This window comes from Callithrix jacchus, chromosome 4, assembly GCF_049354715.1.
Source record: "Callithrix jacchus isolate 240 chromosome 4, calJac240_pri, whole genome shotgun sequence".
Taxonomy (NCBI): Eukaryota; Metazoa; Chordata; class Mammalia; order Primates; family Cebidae; genus Callithrix; species Callithrix jacchus.
In genome coordinates, this window is record NC_133505.1 from 57,782,048 (window position 1) to 57,809,179 (window position 27,132).

Below are 27,132 nucleotides of genomic sequence, written 5' to 3' on the forward strand. Positions count from 1 at the left end.
CCAGCTGTTCTGGAAGGTGTACCCAGTAAGCTTTGCGGGCTTCCATGTTGTGTTAAGTCTGCAAGCATGCTGAATGCAAGAGTGGTGGAGATTTGGCGGCTTTCACTTACATTTGAGAGGATGTATTAGAAAGTCTGGCTACCCAGAGGACTGCTACAGGGGCTGAAAGCCTCTACTAGAGAAGTACCTAGTGGAGGAGATGGAGCAGGGCTACCCCTCTCCGACTTCAGAATGGTAGAACCACCACCAGCTTGCAGTCTCAGCCTGGAAAAGCTACAGGTATTGGATGCCAACCCACAAGAGCAGCTACATGGGCTGCACCCAGCAAAGCCAAGGGGATGGGGATGCCTGAGGCTCTGGAACCCACCTCTTGAACCAGTGTTCTTAGGATGTGGGACATGGAATCAAAGGAGATTATTTTGGAGCTTTAATATTTAATATCTGTCCTGCTAGGTTTGGGATTCACATGGATCAATTTGAGAGATGAAAACATGTTTTGATTTGCATTTAAATGGTGACGTTAAGGTTGAACATCTTTTAAATGCTTACAGATGTCTTCCTGTGAGAATTGCCCATTTTCCTATTTGTATTTAACCTGTTAATGATATTTTAGAACTCTTGGGGCCTATTACCCCTTTCTTTTGGCCTATTTTTCCCATTTGGAGTGGGAATGTCTGCACCACCATTGTGTCTTAGAAGTAAATTGTTTTTGATTTTACAGGGTCACAGTTGTGAGGAACTTGCTTTGAGTCTCAAATGAGACTTTAGACTTTTGAGTTGATGCTGGAACAAGACTTTGGGGGATGGAATAATTGTATTTTGCAATGTGAGAAAGACATGAGATTTGTTTTTCATCCCACCAAATCTTACGCTGAAATTTGATCCCCAGTATTGGAGGTGGGGCCAGATGGGAGAAATTTGGAGACAGATCCCCCATGGATGGCTTGGTGACATTCTCCCAGGAATAAATAGTTTCTCTTGGTTCCCATAAGAACTGCTTGTTAAAAAGCCTAGCACCTCCTCCTCTCTCACCACATGATCTGCAAATGGCAGCTCCCTTTCACATTCCACCATGAGTAGAAGCAGCCTGAGTCCCTGGACAGAAGCAGATGCTGGCACCATGCTTTTTGTGCAGCCTACAGAATGGTGAGCCAAGTAAATCTCTTTTCTTCATGAATTACCTAGCCTCAGGTATTCCTTTATGGCAACACTAAAGAGACTCAAGACAAGATCCAAATAAAATTAAACTTTAACTAAACATGGTATCAATAATTGAAATAACAGTCCTCCTCTATAGTGCCCTCAGCCATCTAAGTTCTCCCATGCACAGCCCATGCCAACTCTGATGCATCTCTTTCCTAGTGACTGAAAAAGGCCAATGCCAGAAACTTTAAAAAAAATACACTTTTGGGATGGAGGATATATTATATTAAAATGTAGCATATAATTAAGGTAGCATTTCAAGTGAAATGCAGAAAAATATGTATTATTCAATAAATGATCTTCATAAAACTGGCGACATGATGGAGGGTGAGAGGATGTTTAATATTCCTACTTTATGCCTAAATGCATTCCAAGTAGATACACATAAAAATAGAAGCTAAAAAGAAATAAATGAACAGTGGATGTCAGGGTAGCAAATGCCCTGTTATGCCTATAAGCAAAAGTAAAACCATGAAAGATTATTACATAATATTTTGAACTTTTGGAAATAATATATTTTTAAAATATAAAACCAAGCCAAAGACACATCACAAACAGGAAAATGTCTACAACATAAATAAAGAAATAAAGCTTTTATTAATAAAGAGCTCTAAAATATCAACAACAACAAAAATATCAACAAACAGGTTAAATACAAATAGGAAAATGGGCAGTTCTCAAAGGAAGACATCCATAAGTTTTTGAAAGATGTTCAACCTTAACTTCACCATTTAAATGCAAATTAAAACATCTTCATCTATCAAATTGATGAAGACTGGAAAAAGCTAAAAGAAAATTGCTGAACATACTGAAAAATGGGCACCAAATATTTCTGCTGAAGTAAGGTAAATTAGTAGAACTGTTTTGAAAGGCAGACTTGCTGCAGATCCTTAGTGTGATGTCAGTCACTTAAAATTCTTACTTATATAAGCCCTTCTATTTTCCCTAACTCCTAGTTGGGCATATGTTCAACAAACAGGCTTTGTTTAAGTATGAGACACCTGCACTGGAACCTAAAATTAAAGGATTTACTTTGGTTTATTTGGTTGGATAGAATTTCTTGGCATTCTCTGTTTACAAAAAATATGCAGTGGCACCTGTCAAAATTAGTATTTGAATTATATGGGTTGGCTTAGTTTCTAAACATAAGTCTAAATCCTCTCATGTTTCATTCATTGTTAAGAAATATTTAGGTTTGAGAGAGAAAAAGGAAAGAAGGAAAGTAAAAGCAGAGAGAAATTTTAATTTCTCAGTTGGGCTTTATTATGTCAAAAAGTGAGCTATTTTTGTTTTTTAATTCACATTTTGATTGAGTTGTTACTAAATGTATTTCTTCACAACTAAGCCTCCACATAACCAATTTTTCTTGGCTTAGTTGTTTTCAGTTTTATTAAAGTAGCCCCTGCTCTTATCAAGTCTGTGAAATTGCTTTAGCAACCCTATCCAAAGATAGGATATAGTTGTTAAAATTGGACAAAGAGAAAGATATAAGAGGGACATTTTCTAAATTCAATAGAACTACAATAGAGCACAGTTTTAAAATGAAGTTGTTCATTTAAACTAATAGAAATAAATGTTCTGTAGCCAGTTTAGCCCCATTTCTCGCCCCCCCCCCGCCCGCCCCGGGGTTCCTTAAAATGACGGTAAGTTTTTAAATAGTAAAACAGGGATATATGACTAATAAAAATGATAAAAATGGCTGACGTTTATTGAGTGCTTGCTACATGCCAGGTACTAATCCAATCCCATTACATATATACATGTATTTATACCAAGGTTTAATCTTGTAGCTATTTTCCTGTTTTTGGTGTGTCTTTGGCTTAGTTTTATATTTTAAAAATATATTATTTCCAGAAGTCCAAAATATTATGTAATAATCTTTCATGGTTTTACTTTTGCTTATAGGCATAATAGGGCATTTGCTACCCTGACATCCACTGTTCGTTTATTTCTTTTTAGCTTCTATTTTTATATTTAATCTTAATGACAACCCTATGGGAATTAAACCTCATAACATTCATTATTATCTCCATTCTGCAGGTGAAGAAACTACAGCACAGGGAGGCTAAGTAACTTAAGCTCATACAGATAGTAAGTGACAGAACAAGGAAGTGAAAAAATAATTGACACTTCTTAGGAGTTTTCTGGTAAGCTACAATGTAGAAGGGGCTACTGAATCTAATGAGTAAATTAAAGCAAAGTACAATCTGATGTATTTTCTGAGTATAGCAATAATATGTATTGCAGATTTGTTCACTTGAGCTTTCAGAAGACAATTCCTTTAAATTAATCTTACATTGGCAATCTCCTTTATTCCTCCTTTTCCTTTAATCTCAGAGTTAAAAGTTTGCTTTAGCCTGATATGTATATCTCAAATGTAATTATCTTCAACCATACTTTCCTGGAAAAGTGATATGTTTTGCCCTTTTATTATTTTTTCTTCAGGCAAAACTTAGTTCCAGTTAGTTCTGATGTGTTATAAAGAACAAAGAGCTTAAGTTTCTGTTTTAAATGCACTTGGAAATAGGGTATAATCTAAATCTGGGAAGACCTTTACATATCTCAGAGTTTATAAATAACCAGACTCCTAACTTTTTCAAGTTTTCCCTAGGATATTGCACTTATTATCTAAAGAAGTTTCTGTTTTGCAGATAACAGCTTTTGCTTAACTTTTTAAAAATCTATTTTACTCAGTTAATATTTAGAAAACTGTATTTATATAAACTCCTTAAGACCATGAGTAGGTATACTTTGTTCTCAGTAACATCTTTTGAAAAAGAAGTTACCAATATATACAGCAAGATCCAAAACTCTTATTTTGACGGCTAGTAATTGACATCTAATAACAATTTCTCCACTCCGCTTCCCATTTTATTACAAAAGTTCAGTGTCTTCCAGTAAAGAATGCCCTAACTTACGATTTTATGAGACATAAAGATGGTAAACGGAATCCTCGCATTTGTCCACATTCAAACCGAAGCACTCTGCTCTGCTTATGTTGAGACATTTGTGTTGTGTATTATTTCAAGATTCAGGTATTGAGTGATGAGATATTTAAGTAAGTACTTATGTGGTGGTTGAAATTGCGGTCTTTTGAAAGGAGTAAACTCTGAAAGACTTTTCATTTAAAATAGGCTGAAGGAATTAAAATTTTCAAAATTACTCTCATTTTCTTATGTATCATCTGTAGAGATTACCCCCTTTCAGCCTTGGAAGTTTAGGGCAGCAAAATAATTTTCTTTAGAATATATAAAAAATAACTAAGGGGTGAATACCTTTATACCACAATTTGCCTGTGTTCCATTTCTTTTTATTCTCATTCATGAGATACTGATTAATAAACAGGTTTTATGTCTAGAAAATTCCCATCTCTAAATCAAGATAAGTATTCGTTGGCTTTTACACCATAAGACTAAATGTGTTTTAAAAAAAAAGGAAGAGATGGAGTGGAAATTCCTGTGCTGTACGTGACATGATTTTCACCTGACCAACATCATAAACTCCTTCCCTTCTACAGGTGTGGGCACTTTTTTTTTTTCCTCTCCCTCCTCTTTCCACTAAGGGCTAATTAGGGAGGTAGCCTTGAAGAATAAGCTTGCCATTTCTATAAAAGGAGCCACTGCACTGATACACAGCTGAAAATCCTCAGTTTTGGACTGAACTCCCAGCAGGTAAACATTTATTTATTAATATAATACATTTCCAGTCATAGTTTATAATTACAGAAAAGGATGGGAAAAATAGAGAAGAGATGAAATCCAACCTTATACAGGAAGAATACATTGCAATTAGGTTTCAAGGAAAAATATATGTTGTGTTGTTTCTTGACATGTTTTTGTTTTGAATTTTTTTTACTCTTAAATTTTGATATGAGGAAAATAAGCATTATGAAGTATACATTTTTTTGCATTGTGATATGATCACAGCTAAAACAACTTCTCTGAAACAAAAAATCCTAACATATGAAAAATAATTACTAGCATATGATTACAAGTGCTTAAAAAATGTATTTCCTCATTAACAAATGCCCACCATTGTACTGTAAATAGTGAATTACATTATAAAAACAAAGATCTTATGTTTTAGTGTTTTTAAGACTTAAAGGTCTCCCAGGAGAGTGTCATGCTTTCATTGTTTTTTTTGTGTGTTTTTTTTTTAATCAAAAGGGAAGCAACTTTCTGGGGGAAAAGTTCCAGGCAGTGAGAAAAGCCAAGAGCAAAGGCTCTGAGCGGCTGAGCTTGTCATTCGTCATAAAGTACACAAACGACTTGTGAAAATCGGATCCAACGGGAACTGCATAAAGAAACCTGGTGTGTTTGAGCTTTTTTTTTTTTTTTTTTTTTTTTTGACTCAAAATGATACACATCCTTGTAAGTGTTGATTTCTGTGAAGGAAAAAATAACTCACTCACATACACAATTCTGAACCCAGAGAGAATTTCTGCTGGTCTGATATCCAGGCTGGCCTGTCCCATAAGAATCGATTGCAAAAGCTTTGTCCAGGGAAAACTAACCTCATTACAAGATAAGTAATATTTAAAAAATCATCAGCACGGGATCTATACAAACATGTCACAAAAACAAATGATTAAAAAAGAAAAAACAGGCACCAGAAAAATGTGGCTGCCAAGCAGATAAAAATCATGACCCTATTTTTAAAAATGAATGAATTTTTTAATGTTACACATTAATCTAGGATCTCAAAGCAGAGATACAAAAGCTCAGGGAAAAAAAAAACTCAGCCATTATTATTATTAATCTCCTTTTATTAATTCACAAACAGAACTTAAATTGTGTCCATTATGGTTCAGTGTGTTTATTAGGTTGGTGCAAAAGTAACTGCTGTTTTAGCCATTAAAAGTAATGCAAATACATTACTTTTTAATATGTATTAACTCATCAATCTTTTTTTGGAGGGCACCTTTTCACATACCTATTTGCTATTTGTATGTCTTTTTTTTTAAGGAGAGAAGGAGAGGAAGAAAAAGAGGTAGAGAGAACAGGAATATTGCTTCATTCTTAAAAATGGGTATTAATAATGGCTGATCAATATTTTGTGTATTTAAAGTGGACAATGTATATTTTCTGTATTTAAAATGGAGAGCTCTATAAATATTTATTGACTTTACTTGTTCTGGATCTGAGTTCAAGTCCTGGATATCCTTATTAATTTTCTGTTTCGTTGAATCTAAATCTCGTTATGGGTCTTATGTATCTGGGTGTTAAGATCTCTTATTGTTGCATTGATCCTTTTACCACTGTATCTTTGTTGCTTTGAAATTTATTTTATCCAATGTGAGAATTGTAACTCCTGCTTTTTGTTTATTTATTTTTGCTCTCCATTTGGTTGGTAAATTTTTCTCCAACCCTTTGTTTTGAGTCTTTGTGTATCTTTGGATATACCATTAGATTTTGGCTGTATCTTTTGATGGGGGGATTTAGTCGATTTAAATTTAGGGTTACTGCCATTTGATGTTAACTGGCTATTTTATCCATTCGTTGATGTAAATTCTTCTTTATGTTGATGCTCTTTACTTTTTGGTATATTTTTAAAAAGGCTCATACTGGTTGTTCCTTTCTATGTATAATGCTTCTTTCAGAAGTTTTTGTAAAGCAGGCTTGGTGGTAATAAAATCTCTGAGTACTTGCTTGTTCATAAAAGATTTTATTTTTCCTTCAATTGTGAAGCTTAGTTTGGCAGGATATGAAATTCTGGGCTGAAAGTTCTGTTCTTTAAGTATGTTGAATATTGGCCCCCACTCTACTCTGGCTTGTAGGGTTTCCACTGAGAGATCTGCTGTAAGTCTAATAGGCTTCCCTTTGTGGGTAACCTGACCTTTCTCTCTGGCTGCCCTTAGTATTTTCTCCTTCGTTTCAATCTTGGTGAATCTAACGATTATGTGCCTTGGGGTTGCTCTTTTTGAGGAATATCTTTGTGGTGTTCTCTGGGATTGAATAGTGTCCTGCTTTGCTAGATTGGGAAAATTTTCCTGGATAATATCCTGAAGAGTATTTTCCAGCTTGGATTCATTCTCTCCATCACATTCAGGTACACCAATCAAACGTAGATTGGGTCTTTTCACATAGTCCCATATTTCTTGGAGACTTTGCTCATTCCTTTTAATCCTTTTTTCTCTATTCTTGTCTTGTTTTATTTCATTAAGTTGATCTTTGACCTCTGATATCCTTTCTTCTGCTTGATCAATTCGGCTATTTAAACTTGTGCATATTTCACTAAGTTCTCGTGTTGTATTTTTCAATTCCGTTAGTTAATTTATATTCCTCTCTATATTGTCTATTCTTTTCAGCATTTCGTCAAACCTTTTTTCAAAGTTCTTAGTTTCTTTACGTTGGGTTAGAACAAGTTCTTTTAACTCCCAGAAGTTTCTTATCATCCACCTTCTGAAGCCTACTTCAGATAATGGAACACAGTACTTTTCCATCAGGGCTTGTTTCGTTGCTGATGAGGAACTGCAATCCCCTGTAGAGGAAGAGGGGTTCTGATTTTGGGTATGCTCGGCCTTCTTAGGCTGGTTTTTTCCCTTTATTTATCCATCTGTCGTCTTTACAATTACTGCCTTTCTAATTAGGTTTCTGAGTCGACGTCCAATTTATTGATTCCCAGTGCTGGGATCCGAGCAACCCACTGCGCCGGCCAAAATAGCAGCAATAAGACTGATGGTGCTCTTCTGCCTAGGAATCTCTGGTCTGGCTTCCTTCTTGAGTCCGCAACAAGTGACTCTGCCTTTCCGGAGCTCCAAACACCGGTCAGTAGGGGAACCAGTCCTGTTTACTCTGCATGAAGAGCTACCGCGCCGAGGCGCCGGCAAAACTGCTGGGCCGTCCACAAGAGTCACACTGGCAACCCGTGGGGCTCCTCTAGAAATCTGCTGGTCCGTGAGCGACAAAAATTTGTCTGAAAGTGTGACGTCCTCTCATTCTCTGAGCTTTCACTGGGAGCTACAATCCCGAGCTGTTAGTGATCAGCCATCTTGATTGATCACTTTAATTGTTACGATAAATATTAATCAATAAAATATTTTAGATGCTTGCTCTGTGCTTATAAACACTCAAATGCCCCCAAAGAAACTTTAGTTTCTAAAACTTACTTGAGCATAATTATTTTTCTTGACAAATACTTTCAAAGAGTGAGTCTATTGGTTATAGTTTGGTTAAAGGAGTTACAACCTTTACCTTCCAATTCCAGAACTTAGTTATTATGGACAGTCTATAATCGAGTGGTAAGGTATGACACTCTGCTCTTGTAGCTTTCAGAATTATTTGTCATTATGACTCTAACATGACTGAAAAATGTGCAGAAAATATTTTCTGTATCTATGAGAATTCTGGTCTATTTTGTGGCATTGAAAAAATATTTCTATTTAATGAAAGATCCTTAAGAAATTAATCGCTGTTTACTGAAAGGGTATTGTCAAATGTAGATTAATTGTAGTGTCCTCTCTGTATGAACCCATGGGGGAATGTCTCTGACTTTAGCTTGTCACCCTGAGTAATTTGTGAGTTGCAAGAGTATAGTCTAGAAGGGTAGGTTGAAGCCTGATTAAGGAGAGGTTTTACTATGAAGAAGCTAGAGTACTGGACTTTAGAGATGGCATAAGTGAAAAAACAAGCAAATGCTAGAGGAAAGAGTATAAGGATAATTTTCTGGGCAAAGTGAATCATTGAACTATATTTCTTTTTATGTTAGAAGGTTTAGTGTCAAAAGTGTCCTCTCACCTGCTGCAGGTACAATTGATTCTCATTGTGGTAATTATTTTCAATAAAATGGTACCAGACACTGACTTAGTTGATGCTGAAACATTGTTCCTAATAGAAATACAGTTAGGTTCCTGTCAGCCTCTGTCACCGTATTTTCATCAGCAGATCAATAATAACCTTGTTTTATGTGTGTTTTTGTTGAAAGACACATTAATATATATCATTGATTCTCGAACGTTATAACTCATGTCCAAACAAAACTTACCTAACAGTTGTATTTTCTCCATTATTCACATCACAGCCATTTTGCACTTAGAAACGCACCTAAGTGCTATGCTTTTGGTCCAATTTAAATAGCAAAATCGACAAAAAGCACAGAAATTTGAAAAACTTGGCACTAAATAGACCATGAGAAGGACACTTGTTTACAGTATTGGAACAAACAAGAAGGCAGAGGTTGCCCTGTTCAACCTTAGCTGGAAACATGAGTTAGGAAACCCAGTTCTTTTTGCTGCTCTCTATACATGACTACAAATGACTGCAGAAGTGCCACAAGTATTGATTTGGGAATTACAAATAAATCTTTGTGAGCAGGAAAATTTTCACATATGGAGTCCATGATTAAGGAGGATCATCTATATACATGGGATTATGTTCCATGCTCCATACTTTGCATATCAACCTCACTTTTGACTCCATATTACTTTGTCCCTTTATTTCTCCCTTGCCTGAATTTTAATTCATGCTTAATTTTTCTTGATATATTTTATGTGTTTTCATAAATGGCTTTAGATCCTTCAAGGAACAAACCAGGTAATAAAGCAGCAATTATCAGCAAACATTCTAATTCTTATTCTTTTCATTGGCTACTTTGCTAAGTATTCAAGCATAAAAAGATCTCTACACATCAAACCTGATTAAGAGGTTCATGATCCACTGTCCTTTGAAATAATTTTGTTTCATTTTTGAAACTTAGTTGAAATAAATGTATTTCATATAAGTATCTACTACAAAGTTAAAATTGTATTTAGAGATGAGGCAAGTTAGAGGAAATTTAAGCAGATAAAAAAGTGAAGAGATGATGGCTGTACTTCTTTCTTTGCCATTCTGAAGTGTGGCAACTTGATCTTTCCAAAGTTTCCAATATTGGTCCAGACTGGGCGTACTAGGATTCATAAGCCTCTTTGATGTTCAGGTGCTGCCCTGGCCCCTGCAATCTCTTCCGACTCCTGCAGAGAGCACAAACACCTCAAGTGTACCACTCAGTGAACTAGAGCCCACAGGGCTTAATCATATGCTTTCCAGAAGATCAGGCTCACATCAACCTCATGATAGAATTTTACAGCAGATTTTAGGTACGTTACAATTGAATTACAAATTGATTACAATTGAGAACACAAACACCTCAAGTGTACCACTCAGTGAACTTCATATGCTTTCCAGAAGTTCAGGCTCACGTCAATCTCTTGATAGAATTTTACAGCAGATTTTAGGGAGATTACTATTGAACATTCAGGGTATCTTGTAATCACATGGGTATGCCACACAGGGAAATTGAGTAGAGTTTTCTCTACCTGGAAAATATGTTGTAAAGCAATGATCCCAGCTCTCCACAGAGGCACCACATTCTCCTGTCTAGCTGAGTTCTCTCTGCCATCCTAGTGCTTGCCTGCCACATATAACTTGATAAGCTCCGCTACACTGAATGAAGAAATATTTTTTTCTTTAATTCAGTCCATCCCTGATTGGAATGATGCCGAAAAAAAGTTTTCTTGGGAACAATGCAGGGGAGGTGAAGCCCCAAATCTAAAAACATGAAATTACATGAGAATGATGACTGCATATCTTTTATGTAGGCCCTTCTTTCTTAAATTTTATCTGGCTAAAATGAGCCTCAGCCTTTGCCCTCTTCTGATTCTTCACTTCAGTCTAGGTATTTCTCTCCAAGTTGTTCTTCATAACCACCCAATGCACTCAAGTCTTTCTCTAGTTTTTGTCCCACATTGTGAAAAGGATGTTTTTCTACTTACCTCAAGATTCTTATTCTGAGCTTCGTATTTTCCACTCAGCAACTATTTAGACTGTCCCTACTGTGTGCCAGGCCCTTTGGCAGGTGCTGTGGATAGAGTAGAGCACAAAGAAGACATGGGTCATACTTTCATACAGCTTATAGTTGACTCACGATGGATTTCGATCAAATAAAACACAAACAAATGTAAAATTACAACTGTTTTACATGCCCTGAATGAAGAGCTTAGAGTATAATCAATGTGTATAACAGACTTAACCCAGTATAGATACTCACATCTGTTCACAATTGGGTCATTTTAAAAACACTTTTTTAGAATTTTTTTTCTTTTCCTTCAGCACCAGTTTTTCCCAAGGATTAGGTCATTAACACTTCCCATGTATTCTCTGGTTTACCCACTCCTGTGCCTCCTATTTTCCTTCTTCCCTCTTCAGAGGGAGCAATGGCAGTCAGAATTATACCCAATGAAAATAGAATTACAAGAATAATCCTAAATAGATTCAAATATTAAAAGGCAAAAATTAAATGTCTACCTTCAAGTTTCTAATTAGGTGTGGAGTTGCAAGAGCTCTGGAATAGATGTTGGTGCTAAACTGTTCTACCAAATTACTGATACTGGAGAAAATGTTGAAGACTTGCTTTCCGGAATCATTCAAGGTACCATAAAATTAATAATTTTTTAAATTTCTTTATTGTGTTAATCTGTAAAATATTGTCAAACTTGTGGCTATTTCCCTTTTTTTCTGATGATAAGACTGTCTAGGAGCACTTGTTAAACATACAACTTTTCAGCTCCCTCCTACTAGAGACAGATTGAATAGGCTGGGATAAGGCCCAAGGAATTACAAGGTATTTTTACTTTAAGTCTGGGATGCATGTGCTGAACGTGCAGGTTTGTTACATAGGTATACGTGTGCCATGGTGGTTTATTGCAACTATCTACCTGTCATCTAGGTTTTAAGCCACACATGCATTAGCTATTTGTCCTAATGCTATCCCTCCCATGTCCCCCCCACAGGAAACTATACTTTTCATGTCACCTGGATGGCTCCTAAGGAAATTTAGATAGTTTCTAGATGATTTCTAAATAAATTTGAGTTCTAAAGTATTTTAAATAGCAGAAGGGTATGGACTAGATGGCATTGCGCTTAAGAACATAATCTAGTTAAAACAATAGAAGTGAGGTTTAGATTTTGTTATAAATACAGTGAAATTGCCTTTAAGAGCTGAATTTATTGAGCAAGGAGACTACCCTATGCCTGGTTTTCAAATGTGAGTGGCATGCAGATCACCCAGGAGAGACATAACAAATCAGAATTTGTGAAGACAGAGACTTGCATTTTTACTAAAGACCCTCTATAATCCTTATGTATATTAAAATTTGAAGAAAAGTGATCTAGAAAGAGTCCTCTAATGCACTATACTGTGTTAATTAAATTTGGCCATCCTGCCTTATTGTGCTTAAACTCTGTGTGGTATGGAAATTGTGAATAATAATGTGGAATCATTTGGCTTTAAAAAAGGAGTTCTAAATGGACAATCTGACCCAAATTTTCCCAAGATCAATGCTGACTGAAGTGAATTAATTGAATGAAGTGGTAGGCTAGTTTGCTTTAATAACATGTCCAAATAATTATTTTGCCAGAGATAAATAAAAAACTTTTCATTGACCTTTACAGGGCAATAAAAGATGTTAGAGAATAAAAAATAAAAATAAAGAAAATACAATTTTGTTTATTTACAGTTTATCTGCTTTTTGGAGTTAGTGGTAAAGTTCCTTCCTAAGCTCATTCCCCCAGCACATTGACTTCCTTCTAGCAACACCCCCTCAACTCAACATTCACCCTTTGAATAAATAGCTATTGGAAGAGTTTGTTTTCAACCAGTGTCAAATCTTTCCGTTGGTTTTAAATCCTATACAAAGAAGTTATGTTTTTTCTTTACGAATCTGAATATTGAAAGGGTTTTTTCCCTTTTAACATTCTGAACACTCTCAATCATATTTAGGTTACATTCTTGAGTAAGAATGTATAGTTTCCTCATGCAAAACTATATTAATAAACATTACTCTGTATATGCAAGATGAGCAGCCGCAGAAATTAATGATTAACAGAACAAGCATGAACCTTCCAGGTTACTTTAGAGCTTGAATTTTCACTAAGGGTGATCCATGTTACACAAAAATATAAGCCAAACCCAATTTGGAAAGACTCCTTCTATGAGGATATGTGAATGAGGTCCAGATTGGGTAATATAGAAGAAAGTTGTATAATTTTAGGCACTGAATAAAATGAGTGATTGAGATTAAAATAGTGATAAAGTCAGGTGCAGTAGCAAGCTTGTAGTCTCAGCTACTTGGGAAGCATAGGTAGTAGGTTCATTTGAGCCCAGGAGTTCAAGACCCATTTCTTTAAAAAGTTTTTTTTTAATTGAACAAAAAAATGACAAGGGAGGTAAATGTAGGTTTCAATGTCCATATATATATATATATATATATATATATATTGCACTGAAATCTAACATGCTACAAAGTACACACAATTTAATTATGTAGCTCGATGAATTTTCATAAAGCAAATGCCTATATAACATCCCCTATTACAGAGAAAGAAAATTACTTTTGACATCACTTCCATCTCCAATGATCCTTTCCAACCACTACCTTTCACTGCTCCCCAAAAGTGACCACTATCCTGACTTCCAAAGCCATAATTTAGTTTTGCCTGTTTTTCAATGTAACATAAATTGGATCACACAGTAAATATCTTTTTCATATCTAACTTCTTTTGCTTAACATGATTTTTGTGAGATTCAGGGATCTCATTTAGCAATAGCCTACTCATTTTCATTGCTGTTTTGTAATCTATAGTACCAATGTGCCACAATGTATTTATTCATTTCACTGTTATGAACATGAATGGTGGTAAAAAGGACTCCTATAGTTCAGCAGTCCTTGTTACCACCATAACTTTGTCCAACCCCTACAAGCACACATGTGATATATGAAAGCTGTTTTGTAGGACGGACATCTGTCTTAGTAGAGAAAAATATGTGGCTGCTTATGATGGCTCATGCCTATAATTTCAATACTTTGGAAGGCCAAAGGGGAAGGATCACTTGAACCTAGGAGTTCAAGACCAACCTGGGCAACGTAATGAAACCTCCATCTCTACAAAAAAAACACTTTTTTTTCTAAATTATACAGGTGTGGTGGTGATTGCCTTAGTCCCAGTTACTCAGGAGGCTGAGGTGGGAGAATCGTTGGAACCTGGGAGGCAGAGGTTGCAGTGAGCCAAAATGGCGCCACTGCACTCCAGCCTGTATGACAGAGCCAGACTCAGGAGTTCAAGGCTGCAGTGATCTGTGATTGCCCACAGCCATCCAGCCTGGATAACAGAGTGAGACACTGTTGCAAAAATAAATAAATAAATAAAAATAAAAGTAGAGAAAACTTTAAAGAAAGAAAAGAAAAAATGGGAAAGTCCACAGAACAGAATTCTAACATTATTCTGGTTTGGTTCAGTCACCAAGCATTCAATCATCTGTCAGGCTCCATGAACTTCAAAATAAAGAGACATAGTGATAGCCTTCAGGGAATGCTTATAGAGCCTTGCTCCATCAAATCAAAGTGCAGTTTTTTGTTTTCTTTTAATTTGGGTTGGTGTCACCCTCTAATGATGTCTAATCATAATTTAGGGATGAAGTAGTTACATTTCACAGTTTATTTTCAAATAGTATATTGGACTTGAAAAGTAGCTGAGCATCAAAATTATTTGTGTAAGTTTTTTAATATGCATGAAACCTAACTGCATATGTCATCCTGATTCATTCAGCAAGTATTTATTGCTGACCTATATGCCAAGTACCCATCTAGTAAGCCTATGAATTTGGTACCTCTCACTGCTATACTATAAAAAACTAGTTCTGGAAAGAGTTTTTATAGGATTTCATAGACTTTTTACCAGTTTTCATGTGCACTGATGAAATAACAATAGAAAAATTAATGTGTGTATCTATTGTGTCTGCATTTCTGTGTATATGTTTATAATTTCCTCTCATGAACACGATTATACAGTAGAACAAGAAGTAAGGAAGATAATATGTGACTGAAACCACTAATAGTATGATTGGCTTGTCTCTCTGGGTTATGTGACTCAGGTTTATGGAGCAGTGATGAATATAAATCGTGGGAATCCCTTTCAAAAAGAAGTGGTGTTGGATTCATGGCCAGATTTCAAAGCTGTTATTACCCGACGACAAAGAGAGGTATAGTTTTGCAAGGTAAAAAATTAAAAATAAGAATTGGAAAGAAAAAATAGGTAATGATATTTTATACCCATAGTAGCCACATATATTAGCTTACAACACTACATGTTTCACCATTAATTTCTTTTATTTTATTTTCTTTCTATTTATTTATTTATTTATTGAGACAGAGTCTCATTCTGTCACCCAAACTGGAGTGCAGTGGTGCTATCTCAGCTCATTGCAACCTGCACTTTCCAGGTTCAAGCAATTCTCCTGCCTCAGCCTCCCAAGTAACTAGGATTACAGGCACCTACCACCATGCCTGGCTAATTTTTGTATTTTTAGTAAAGAATTTAGTAGAAACTGGGTTTCACCATGTTAGCCAGATGGAGCTTGAACTCCTGACTTCAAGTGATCCATCTGCCTCAGCCTCCCAAAGTGCTGGGATTACAGGCATGAGCCACTGCACCCAGCCTCACCATTAGTTTCGAATTTGACTGGCTTCTGAGTGTCAGGAATATGAAAAACCTCTAGTCTAAACATGTTCAATAAAGAGGTTCCTTAGTGTTTCATGATCTCTAGAAGGATGAAGCACACATGGCTGATTTATAGATGCTAGCTTTTTCCCTGAGTGAATGATTCCATATGACTGATGACTTTGGTCATGTGGGTATTTGGAAGAAGAGTGAAGACAACATCTGCCCCATTCTGCCCCCGAGACCAAGGAGAAGCTCATGTGGCCAAAGAGGTGCTGTCCTGACCACATTAGGAAGATTTTGAGAGTTGTAATTTTTGGAAGTAAATCCACTCAGTTATATACCGTTTTTATTTTTATAAATAAACAAAATCCTAGAAAAATGTGAAATGGATGTTTAAAAACCTTCCTTGCCAGATATGGTGGCTTGTTCCTATAGTCTCACCTACTTGAGAGGCTGAGGCAAGAGGACTACTTGAGCCCAGGAGTCTGGGGCTATAGGGAGCTATGATTTCACCACTACACTCCAGCCTGGGCAACAAAGCTAAAAAATAAAAAATAATTTAAAAAATTTTTAAACAAATCAAAACATTTTCTAATCCGAGAAGAAAGAATAAAAAATTGGCCAGGTGCAGGGGATCACGCCTGTAATCCCAGCACTTTGGGAGGCTGAGGCGGGAAGATCATGAGGTCAGGAAATGGAGACCATCCTGGCCATCATGGTGAAATCCCGTCTATGCTAAAAATACAAAAAGTAGCTGGGTGGGGTGGTGTGCCCCTGTAATCCCAGCTACTTGGGAGGCTGAGGCAGGAGAATCACTTGAACCTGGGAGGCAGAGATTACAGTGATATGAGATCGCGCAACTGCACTGCAACCTGGTGACAGAGCAAAATCCGTCTCAAAAAAAAAAATCTTTCCTAATCCCAGGAGAAAGAATCACTGCAGCATATTAGCCCCATTCCCACTTAGCCATTGTTTTATAGGTGACTAATTTTGTTAGCCACCTATAAAAATTAGCTAGACATGCCCAACTAATGTTATCTAATCTACCTAAGATTTGGATTATCCAGAAAATATGTTTATGTTTTTATAATTATGTCCTCTGTCCTAGGCTGAGGTAGATAACCTTGATCATTATACTAATGCCTATGCTGTGTTCTACAAGGATGTCAGAGCTTATCGACAGCTATTGGAAGAATGTGATGTTTTTAACTGGGACCAAGTTTTTCAAATACAAGGTGAGGTCAAGTGCAAGACTTATATTATGCAGTCATTTTTTCTCCTCCATAGTATATATCCAGATAGATATACGTATTTCATATATATGAAAATAGATAGATTATGTATATACACATATATGTATAAATACAAACACATACATTTTATACATTTACCATTTCTATATTATAGTGTTATAAGAATACTTACTTGTCACTTCTAATGAGGCGTGCATTGCTTTCAGGGTAAAAAGAGATCATTTAAATGGATCCATTCTTAAGTAACATATTTTTTCTATTATTACTGTAACATGGAAGGATATCAGTGAGAATCAGAGAATATTTTTCCTTATTGGTTTTAATCCTTTTCTATCACACCTTTTAAAATAACTATCATTTAGGTCTTTGCCGATAGGTAGGCCTTTTTTTTTTTTCTGAATCAGATGATTCTGGAAAGAAATAATCAATTGATCTGCATAATGTCCTGAAATGATTTTTTTTTCTCTCTCTCTCTTCAAGTCAAGGTCTTGCTTTGCAATCCATGCTGTGCAGTGGTATGATCATAGCTCACTGCAGCCGTGAACTCCTGGGCTCAAGGGATCCTCTTTCCTCAGCCTCCTGAGTAGCTAGGACTACAGGTGGCATCACCACACAGGGTTATATTTATTTTTGTAGAGACAGAGTCTCACTCTATTTCCTAGGCTGCTAAAGTGATTTTATACAGAAAGACTTTATATGAGCTGTGAGGAGATAATTTCATGGTGATCAGTGCTTGTGGCAGAACTTTATGCCAGGAGAAAGGAATATTTAAGGGTTCCTGATAGTTTAGATGAATAGTTTCAGCTTCAGTGTACACTTACTCTTCCAACTTTTCATAATGATTAGATGTTGGTATAGGCAATAAAATTGTTGTTTTTGACTGTTCCAGTTAAATGAGTTCCTTGATCATTTAACAGGGAAGTAGAGAAACTCATATTGGAAATATAAAGGCTAGTAATTTTTTTTTACTGTAGAGAGCTGAGACCCTCCAATAAGGAAAAGCTTCTATGCACCTGGAAAATTTGCAAATAATGACTAACACATGGTCATAAGCGAAAGACTTCAGATGTCATATAAAATGTATTTGTAAATGCTCAAAAAGACCTTATGTAAGAAGCTCTAAACTATCTCTCACCTTTACAGATTTGACCCAGTTATGCTGGTTAGAAATGAGACATGATTCTCTCACAACCAGTATTACTTTAACATGGAAATGAATAAAGTTCCTCATTGATGTGAAAAATCACGGTAGTAATTGGATGGATCTTGGTGCTACAGGCCTATTATCACTAAGTCACCTCAATTCATCCTTATATAGAAAAGAGGTATATAATTTCCAATATATTTTTCAGAAGGTTGAGGTGATAGTTGTGAGTAAGTTATCATCTAAATCCACCCAGTCATTCTTTCTGAAGGTTTGGTGGGGACAAATGTGAATTAGTATCACCTAACATAGCTGGAGTAGTAAAGGTCCCTCATTTAGCAAGTAAGTCAGCCTGGACATTACCCTGGGCTTCTCATGTGGTATCTTGACTATAGACTTCTGTAGTAATAGCTGTAATGTTCTTAGAATACTGAATACCTTCTAGGAAGTCACTGGTATCTTTACTATTCTTAATTGGAGCACCTACAAAGGTCATAAATCCTCTCTGATTCCATAACACAATTCTAAAAGCCTACCTACTGGCCAGATACATGATCAACGTTTGCCACAGTGCAGATTCCAGTCACATACTAGTTTGGCTACTGGGTAGATAAAGAATTAGGTGATGGAGCTGCTTCAGGACTTGGTGTCCAGAGGAATGACAAATCCTGCATAGGAATACCTTTGTGATTTTAAATCTAAGAGCCATTAATGAACAATATTAAATCATGTTTAACCTACCAAGCTACCCAAAGTAGCTAAACCACCCTTTCGTTTGCCATGTGAAGGGAGGAAGTGAAAAAGTATACAGCTACCCAGACAGGCCAGGCTCTTCTGCTCACTACTAGTTGCACTGATATGAAAAGAATTATCTACATGTATACTAACCTGAGAGTTTCAGAAGCCTGCTTATTGGTAACTAGTCTAAGAAATGTCCAGAATTCTGGCTTATCCAGTTAACTACTCTTCTCATAAGAAGGTAGGTAGAAAGAGGCAGAGCAAAATGTGGAGGTTCCTTTTACTTGTAGGAAAGGGGAAAATAATTTGTTAAAAGTTGTAAGCTATAAAGAAGACCAAAGGACATGATCAAGAACACCATGAAGAGGTAATCAACAAAATCCAAGATTATGAAAACTGCACAGCAAACACTTGGTTGTTTTTTTTTTAACAAATAAACTGAAAGAATCAAAGAGGGGGTAAAGATTGAAGGAAAACATGTAGATTAAAAAATTTAAGATGACACACTTGAAAAGTAGGCACTGTCTCCTTTTTTCTCATAGTCTTTTGAATTACTTAGGTGGAATTCAGTCTTATAATATGGGATACTAGCCACAGCATCTATAATCTTAATAACATTAACTCAAACTGTTACTTATCTTTTCTGAGGCTTAACTCCCTGAGGGAGGAGTCAAGGCTCAGATGCCTTCCCACTCATGCATTCTTCAAGAAGCCCAGGGCCACACTGAAGAGCCTTACCAGAGGGGAGGAAGCAAGCCATTAGCCAGGGGAAGATGGAAAGTCAGTTTGCAGAGGATTCGATCAATCAGTACACGGACTGGAAAGGAAAGAGTAGTTGGGGATTTGGAAAGGTGGAGAAAGGAGTCATTCTTTAAACTCTTAAGCTCTCTAAGAACAAAGACCAGGCAGGGCCAGGCATGGTGGATCATGCCTGTAATCTAAGAGCTTTGGGAGGCCAAGGCAAGAAGATCACTTGAGGCCAGGAGTTTGAGACCAGCCTGGGCAAACAGGGAGATCCCATCTCTGCAAAAACAAAACAAAACAAAAAAACTTAAAAATTAGATTGGCCAAAGGGTGGCATGCACTCAGGAGGCTGAGGCAGGGAATCACTTGAGCCCAGGGATTAAAAAATCCCATGGGATATGCCCATTATAAGTTTCTGTGAAGATCATGATGGTGGTCCCAATAGGCAACATCATGGGAATTTGAAAATCCCACAAAAATTTGAAAATGACAATAGCTGTAATGATTTACATGTAAATATATAGTGGTTAGGATAATACAAGGTGGCAAACTGCTGGTATTGATGATACTCAGTATAAAAATACTGCAACAAATTTCCTGTTTCCTTTTTTAACTAAAATGCCCATATATAAATTATGTCTTTCTGTACACAGGGCTGCAGAGTGAGTTATATGATGTTTCCAAAGTGGTTGCCAACTCAAAGCAGTTGAATGTAAAGCTAACTTCCTTCAAGGCTGTTTGTTTTTCTCCTGTTTCAACTCTGCCAGATGCCAGTTTCCTGTATGTAAACCAAGTTTTTGCATTTGGGGCAGGACTTACTGCTATAGAATTACAGGTAGCAGTAACTGGAGTACTTAGTATCACTACGGAATATCTAGGCACTTTAGATTTCAGACATTGAGCATAAATGGAAGTGTGCATGTGTGTGTGTGTGTGTGTGTGTGTGTGTGTACTTTTCTCCTCTCTCCTGTGCTTGACTGCTCATAATTTCATTAAAAATCAAATCAGTATCTTTGTCCATAGTTATAAATGAACTCAGGATTCCTATGTTTTCACAGTACCCATGGAAAAATTGTTCCTTGGTGTCCTCCTCCCTCAAATAATTCTAAATAATTTATATTGTCTGAGTCCAACAATCCAACAATAATTTATATAGTTATTGTTTTTGCTGTTTCAGGGATGGGAGCAGACTTATGCTGAGCTCTTATTTGCCAGGGACTAAATGTCTTAAATATATTATTCCATTAGTTCTTTCCACAACTTTGTAAAGTAGGACTATTATTACTGCCCCTCCCACCCCAGATCTTTTTAAGCAGAGATGAAATAACACACAGGGGTAAATTATGGAGCCAAGAAATCCCAAGTTCAATTCCAGATGCAATCTTTCAAAACAATGATTAGTTTCTATCTGCATTCATTCTTCTTTTGTAGTCCCTGTTCTGTCACTTACTAATTACCTTTCCTAGTCTCAATTTTTTCTGAATTCATTCCATTAAGTGTTTTTAAAATTAATACCATTTTAAATCAACAAATAATAATGGTACACATTTATGGGGTACAATGTGATGTCTTGATAAATGTATATAATGTAGAATGACTAAACCAAGATAGTTAACATTTTAAAAAGTGTTATAATATTTTCTTGACATGTTGTTTTGCAAGAGACTGAAGAAAGATAATTAAAAAACACCCACCACAATGAATACTTATTTTCTTTACTCCTACAGTGAATGTTGAAAAAATTGTTGAGCAAAACTGCACTATGCCTTAAAAAGAATGCACATTTTAAGTCATAGGAAAGCAACTGGATTTTCTTTTATTATATTTTTAATTATGAAAATTTCAAACACACATAAAAGTTAAAAGGATAGTATAAAGAACCTCCCACCAATACGTAGCTAACCTTATTTAATTTATACAACTATATATTCTTTCCACTCCCTGGATTGTTTTGAAGAAAATGTCCCAGACATTATCCTTAAATATTTTAATATGTAACTCTAAAAAATGAATCTTTTAAAAAAAAAAACCCCACTATACTGATATTACTTCTGTGTCAGAGGTCCCCAAGAACACCCAAGGGTTCTATGGTTCACTATGTTGACACACAGGACTCAGCGAATATACTCATGGCTATGATTGATTATAATGAAAAGATAAAATGCAAAATCAACAAAGGGAAAGGGTGCACTGGGTAAAGTCCAGCGGAAACCAGGCACTAGCTTCCAAGAGTTCTCTCCCAGTGGAGTCACACAGAATGTGCTCAGTCCCCAAGCAATGACCTATAATGATATGTGTAAAATGTTTCAAACTCAAGCAGTCCTCCTGTCTGGGCCTCCCAAAATGCTGGGATTTCAGGTGTGAGCCACCATGCTCAGCTAAGAGTTGTCTATCAGGGAAATTTACTATTAGAGACTCAGTGCCCAGGATTTTTATTGGCAGCATCCTCTGCCTAGCACAGACCAATTTCCTAGACTCGCAGAAGGAAAGCCAGTGTACAGCAAAACTCACACTGTTTGCACAGTTTAATCAAAGTGAGCCATTTATGTAAGTCCTGGAAATGGTAGCCCTCCTCCAGATCCACATTCCCAGACACCAACCAAGGGTCAACCTTGCAATTAGGTCTTTTTAAGGGCAATGGCCCCAAACCTTCTATGTTCGCCTTTTTTGCACAATCCCTTAAAATATTGTTAACAATATTTCCTTAAGTAAAATAACAGTATTCATATTTCCCAAATATCATAATATTTTAAAGTTTGTTTTGAATCAATGACCAAATAAGATCCATACATTAGGAGTCTTTAATATATCGAAAGTTTCCTTTGACTTGTGACTTCCCCATCTTTACTTTTTGGCATTACTTTTCTGTTGAAGAAACCAGGTTATTTGTACTTTGAAGTATCCCATAATCTGTTTACTATTTTATTTGAAGTATCCCATAATCTGTTTACTATTTTATTTGAAGTATCCCATAATCTGTTTACTATTGTATCCCTGAGGAATTATAGTAAAGCTTTTTGAAATGGAGTTTTAACTTGAATTGATCTCTTTTTACATACAGTTAAACATTTTGTCCTTTTTATTTCTTAACTTCCCACACAACACTGATATAAACAATTTGTCATTAACATATAAATTGTTACCCAACTTTGTCAACTCTGTTTTGAACACTGTGCCCTTTGGAAACAAGGTCAGAGTCTCTAACATTACTACTCCTAAAACACTTGCCGTAGCAATGTTTTTATTTGCAGTGATATTTCTGCCCAAAGCTTCTTTACCCTTGCCTTAAACTTATTTCGCAAAAATTCAATAGAAAATTCCACTAAGCCAGCTATTTTTTTCCCCCTGCTTAGTGGATAGATGACTGGCCCAGTTCCATAGCTGATAATATGCCTGAAATGAGCAATAACACTACACACCACTAATTAAAAGAAAACACAAATTTTTACTTTATAAAATGATGACAAGAACATTACCAGTCTCTTACCAGTCACTGGGGATAGTCTTATGATATTAATAGCTTTAAGAGAGCAAATTCTGAGGTACTGTCAGCCTCATAGGCTTTCATCTAAGAAATTTATTTCAGTTTTTATAAATTACACCAATTACTTTTCTTTATCTTAATATCAAGGCTTTATATTGTAAATTAATAAAAACTTTCATGACATTAGAATAAACACAGTGAAAGCTAGTGGCCTATATAAACACTGCCATGGAAAAGTTGAAGGTTGGGACTATTTAATCTAGAAAAAAGCAGGCCAAGGAGACAGTTTGAAGAACAAACATGGCCAGGCACAGTGGCTCACACCTGTAATCCCAGCATTTTGGGAGACCAAGATGGGTGGACCACCCTGAAGTCAAGAGTTCCAGACCAGCCTGGCCAACATAGCAAAACCCCATCTCTACTAAAAATACAAAAATTAGCTGGGCATGTTGGCATATGCCTGTCATCCCAGCTACTTGGGAGGCTGTGGCAGGAGAATCGCTTGAACTTGAGGGGCAAAGGTTGCAGTGAGCCGAGATCACGCCACTGCACTCCAGCCTGGGTGACAGAGCAAGACTGGGTCTCAAAAACAAACAAACAAAAACCCAAATATTTCTAAAGCATGCACATATTCCTGGCATATTAAAAAAATCTATATTTCTTTTTTGGCTATGGATACATAACCACAGAAGTTCTATCCTAAAACGTTTATTTTATTGAGCAAAAGATTAGGGCTTCAAGAATCTGGACTTACCAAGGCCTTAGTGAGGGTTTCAGCAGAGTCAGGACTAAATAAAAGCAATTCTGAGGGGTTTTATTGTTGTTGTTATTGTTGTTGTTGTTGTTTATAGGCAGTGTTAAAAGAAAAACCTTAGACATTAAATTTAGCAACATTGGTCTGGGAGCAGTGGGGTCACACCTGGAATAATTGCAACACTTTGGGAGATGTAGGCTGGTGGATCACTTGAGGGCAGGAGTTGGAGATGAGCCTGGCCAAAGTGGTGAAACCTTGTCTCTACTAAAAATAGAAAAATCAGCCAGGGATGGTGGCACACCTGTAATCCCAGATACTCGGGAGGCTGAAGTATGAAAATCGCTTGAACCAGGGTGCTACAGGTTGAAGTGAGCTGTGTTTTGCCACTGCATTCCAACCTGGGAGACAGAGTAAACCTCTATCTTAAAAAAAAAAAAAAAAAAAAAATAGAACATTTATTTAAGCAAAGAACAGTTCGTGAATCTGGCAGCACTCAGAATCAGAAGAGGTTCAAAGTTACACCCACCAGTGGGAGATTTTATAGGCCAGATCACAGAAGCAAAGTAGGCAAATCCTCTGATTGGCAACAGCTCGGTATCTGCATTATTTGGGCATGGTCTGCTCACTTACTTGCCTATGATTGGCTCATTTAACAAACTCAACCATTTGTTATACTCCTAGGGTTGGTTTGGAGTCATTTATATACTATGATAGGTTGCAGTTCAACACATGGGGACTCAAGGTATGAAGGGAGCTGCAGGTCGAACTTAATTGATTTAACAACAGAAACACTTTCCTTGACCTGTGCTGAATGAAGACAAAAGCAAGTGAACATAAAATTGGAAGCAATGACTTAAATTTGGTGTAGTAAGTGCTTTGTCTTCTCAGAAATAAAACTCCGAAAGGTGCTTGTAAATTGGGAATGGTGAATTCTAACTCACTGAAAATCTTAGGTGCCCTCTCAGGGATGATTACTCATTTTGAGCCATCAAAATGAGTTATAGGCAATGCACAGTGGCTCATGCCTATAATCCCAGATCTTTGGAAGCCAGAGACGGGCAGATCAGGAGATCAAGAGTTCAAAATCAGCCTGGCCAACATGGTGAAACCTCATCTCTATCAAATATATGAAAATTAGCCAGGCATGGTGGCTGGGCCCTGTAAACCCAGCTACTCCGGAGGCTGAGGCAAGAGAATTGCTTGAATCCAGGAGGCGGAGATTGCAGTGAACTGAGATCGCACCACTGCACTCCAAACTCGGCGACAGAGCAAGACTCCGTTGAGAGAGAGAGAGAGAGAGAGAGAGAGAGAGAGAGAGAGAGAGAGAGAGAGAGAGAGAGAGAAAGTATTTATAATCACGTGATTCTGAGGTCCTATTTGTTCTCATGTCATTCTGATCTAGGAAGGGGCCTTCCCCACGACTAACCTACCTGAGTGTTGCTGATGCGGATCTACTCAACCGGACTTGGTCGCGGGGCGGCAATGAGCAATGTCTCCGGTACATCGCCAACCTCATCGCCTGCTTCCCTAGTGTGTGTGTCCGGGATGAGAAGGGAAATCCTGTCTCTTGGTCCATCACAGACCAGTTTGCCACCATGTGCCATGGCTACACCCTGCCAGAACATCGCAGGAAAGGTTACAGCCGGCTGGTGGCCCTCACGCTGGCTAGGAAGTTGCAAAGCCGGGGATTCCCCTCTCAGGGGAACGTCCTGGATGACAACACAGCATCTATAAGCCTCCTGAAAAGTCTCCATGCTGAGTTCTTGCCTTGCCGCTTTCACAGGCTTATTCTCACCCCTGACACTCTCTCTGGCCAGTCTCACCTCTAGCCCAGTGAAAAACTGCAGTGGTTTTCTTACTTTCCCTGAGCATACACACTCTTAGCTGCCAATGAAGGGAGAGTTAAAATGGGAATCAGGATACTCTTGGGTTGTTGGAAAGTACCTGGCTAATTCATACAGGATCTGCTTGAGAAGCCTTAATTCTTTGCATCTCAGGTTTCTCCAGTAAATAGCTGTGGGAGTGAAGAGTAGCTGTGGCTGAAGACAGGATGATTGGTTCCTCTGTATGAGAATAGGATCTAAAGCCAGCAGTTTTAGTGTACTGGGAGAAATTACTGAATGAGAACAAATGATTTAACCCAGGACTTTGGGGCTTCTGCTTTATGTTTGCTGCTTGGACCTCTGTATTCTTAGAGCCACATCGCTTCCCTACTGCCATCACTTTCCCCTATTTCCACTGCTGTGTCTCACCAACCTCTGTTCCTAAAACCTCTGCCGCCAAGTGTTTTCTCTGTAGAGTAACCTGCTTTTTCCCTTTTAATTACTTGCTCTTTACTTCTGCCTAGGACTCGAGCTTATAATTTGCTGCCGTGGGAATGTTCAAATGCAGTGATTCTTAGTGGTTTTAGTGTTTATCAGAATCACCTGGAGGGCAGGTTGCAACACGCATCCCTAGGCCTCTCCTGCTATGAGGTAGGGCCCAAAAATTTGCATTTCTAACAGCTTCCCACTGCTTATTTGCCTTGGATGAATGACAATATGGGCATTTTGATGCTATAAACAAATGCTGTAAGCATAGGACTAGACCTTACCTGTAATCTATTTCAGTTCCTTATTCTTATAATCTATTTCCTATATAAAACTAAGATTCATACCTAGGGGTGTGTGGGGTATACAAATGAATATATAACATATGCATATACATATATATACATTCAATTCATATCTTCTATATGTATATGTATATACTCATAGAATTTTGATAAGATAATAAACCTTAACTCTCTGATTACATGTGAAAAATTTGAGGACCAGAGAAAAGAAATAAGTTTGTCAAGATTATATTCTTTATAATCCATACTGGAGGCAAAGCCAGAATGCTGTACTTTTAATTTCAATCTGTTCTTTTCACTAAATCATGTATCTTTTTTAATAAAGAAAATTATAATGCTTAATTAAAATATTAATTTATTTTTCTTTTATCGTTCTCATTATTTCTTCTTAATTTGGGTTCCAGTTGCTTGTGTATGTGTATCTTTCAAGGCCAGCAAAGAAAGAGGTAAGTATCACCAGCTGTGTTCTCCATTTACAATAAAAGCAGGCACTAACAAAATAGTTGGATTTGCCCTGTCTTGATAAACTTGACTTAGCTGTATAGAAAATACTGATTTCTGATACCCAAGGAGAACACAAAATCCTGACTACAAAGATAGGGCAAAAATCCAACTTTTAGGTGTTTATTCTGAGAAAAGGAAACAAACTGGCTGAAGTAGAGCACATTTAAATAATAAAAAAAAATAAGACTCAGTAAGAATGAATATATGCTTAGGTTGAGCC

General features: G+C 36.9%; 1 protein-coding gene across 3 annotated transcripts; it reads left to right on the plus strand.

Moving 5' to 3' along the window:
• The first annotated feature begins 3,938 nt into the window (after positions 1–3,938).
• GLYATL3 (glycine-N-acyltransferase like 3) lies at positions 3,939–26,772 on the plus strand. 3 transcript variants are annotated; one of them, XM_017971148.4, is made up of 7 exons: positions 3,940–4,874; positions 5,370–5,513; positions 11,502–11,607; positions 15,109–15,216; positions 16,786–16,912; positions 20,210–20,336; positions 25,197–26,772. In XM_017971148.4, exons 3-7 carry the CDS (start codon positions 11,530–11,532, stop codon positions 25,621–25,623), a joined length of 867 nt encoding a protein of 288 aa, XP_017826637.4. In that variant the 5' UTR covers positions 3,940–4,874; positions 5,370–5,513; positions 11,502–11,529; the 3' UTR covers positions 25,624–26,772. The 3 variants fall into 3 exon arrangements, with proteins under 3 accessions (XP_017826638.4, XP_017826637.4, XP_002746654.4); XM_002746608.6 differs by having other exon boundaries at positions 3,941–4,874; positions 11,491–11,607; XM_017971149.4 differs by lacking the exon at positions 15,109–15,216 and having other exon boundaries at positions 3,939–4,874; positions 11,491–11,607.
• Positions 26,773–27,132: the final 360 nt, after the last annotated feature.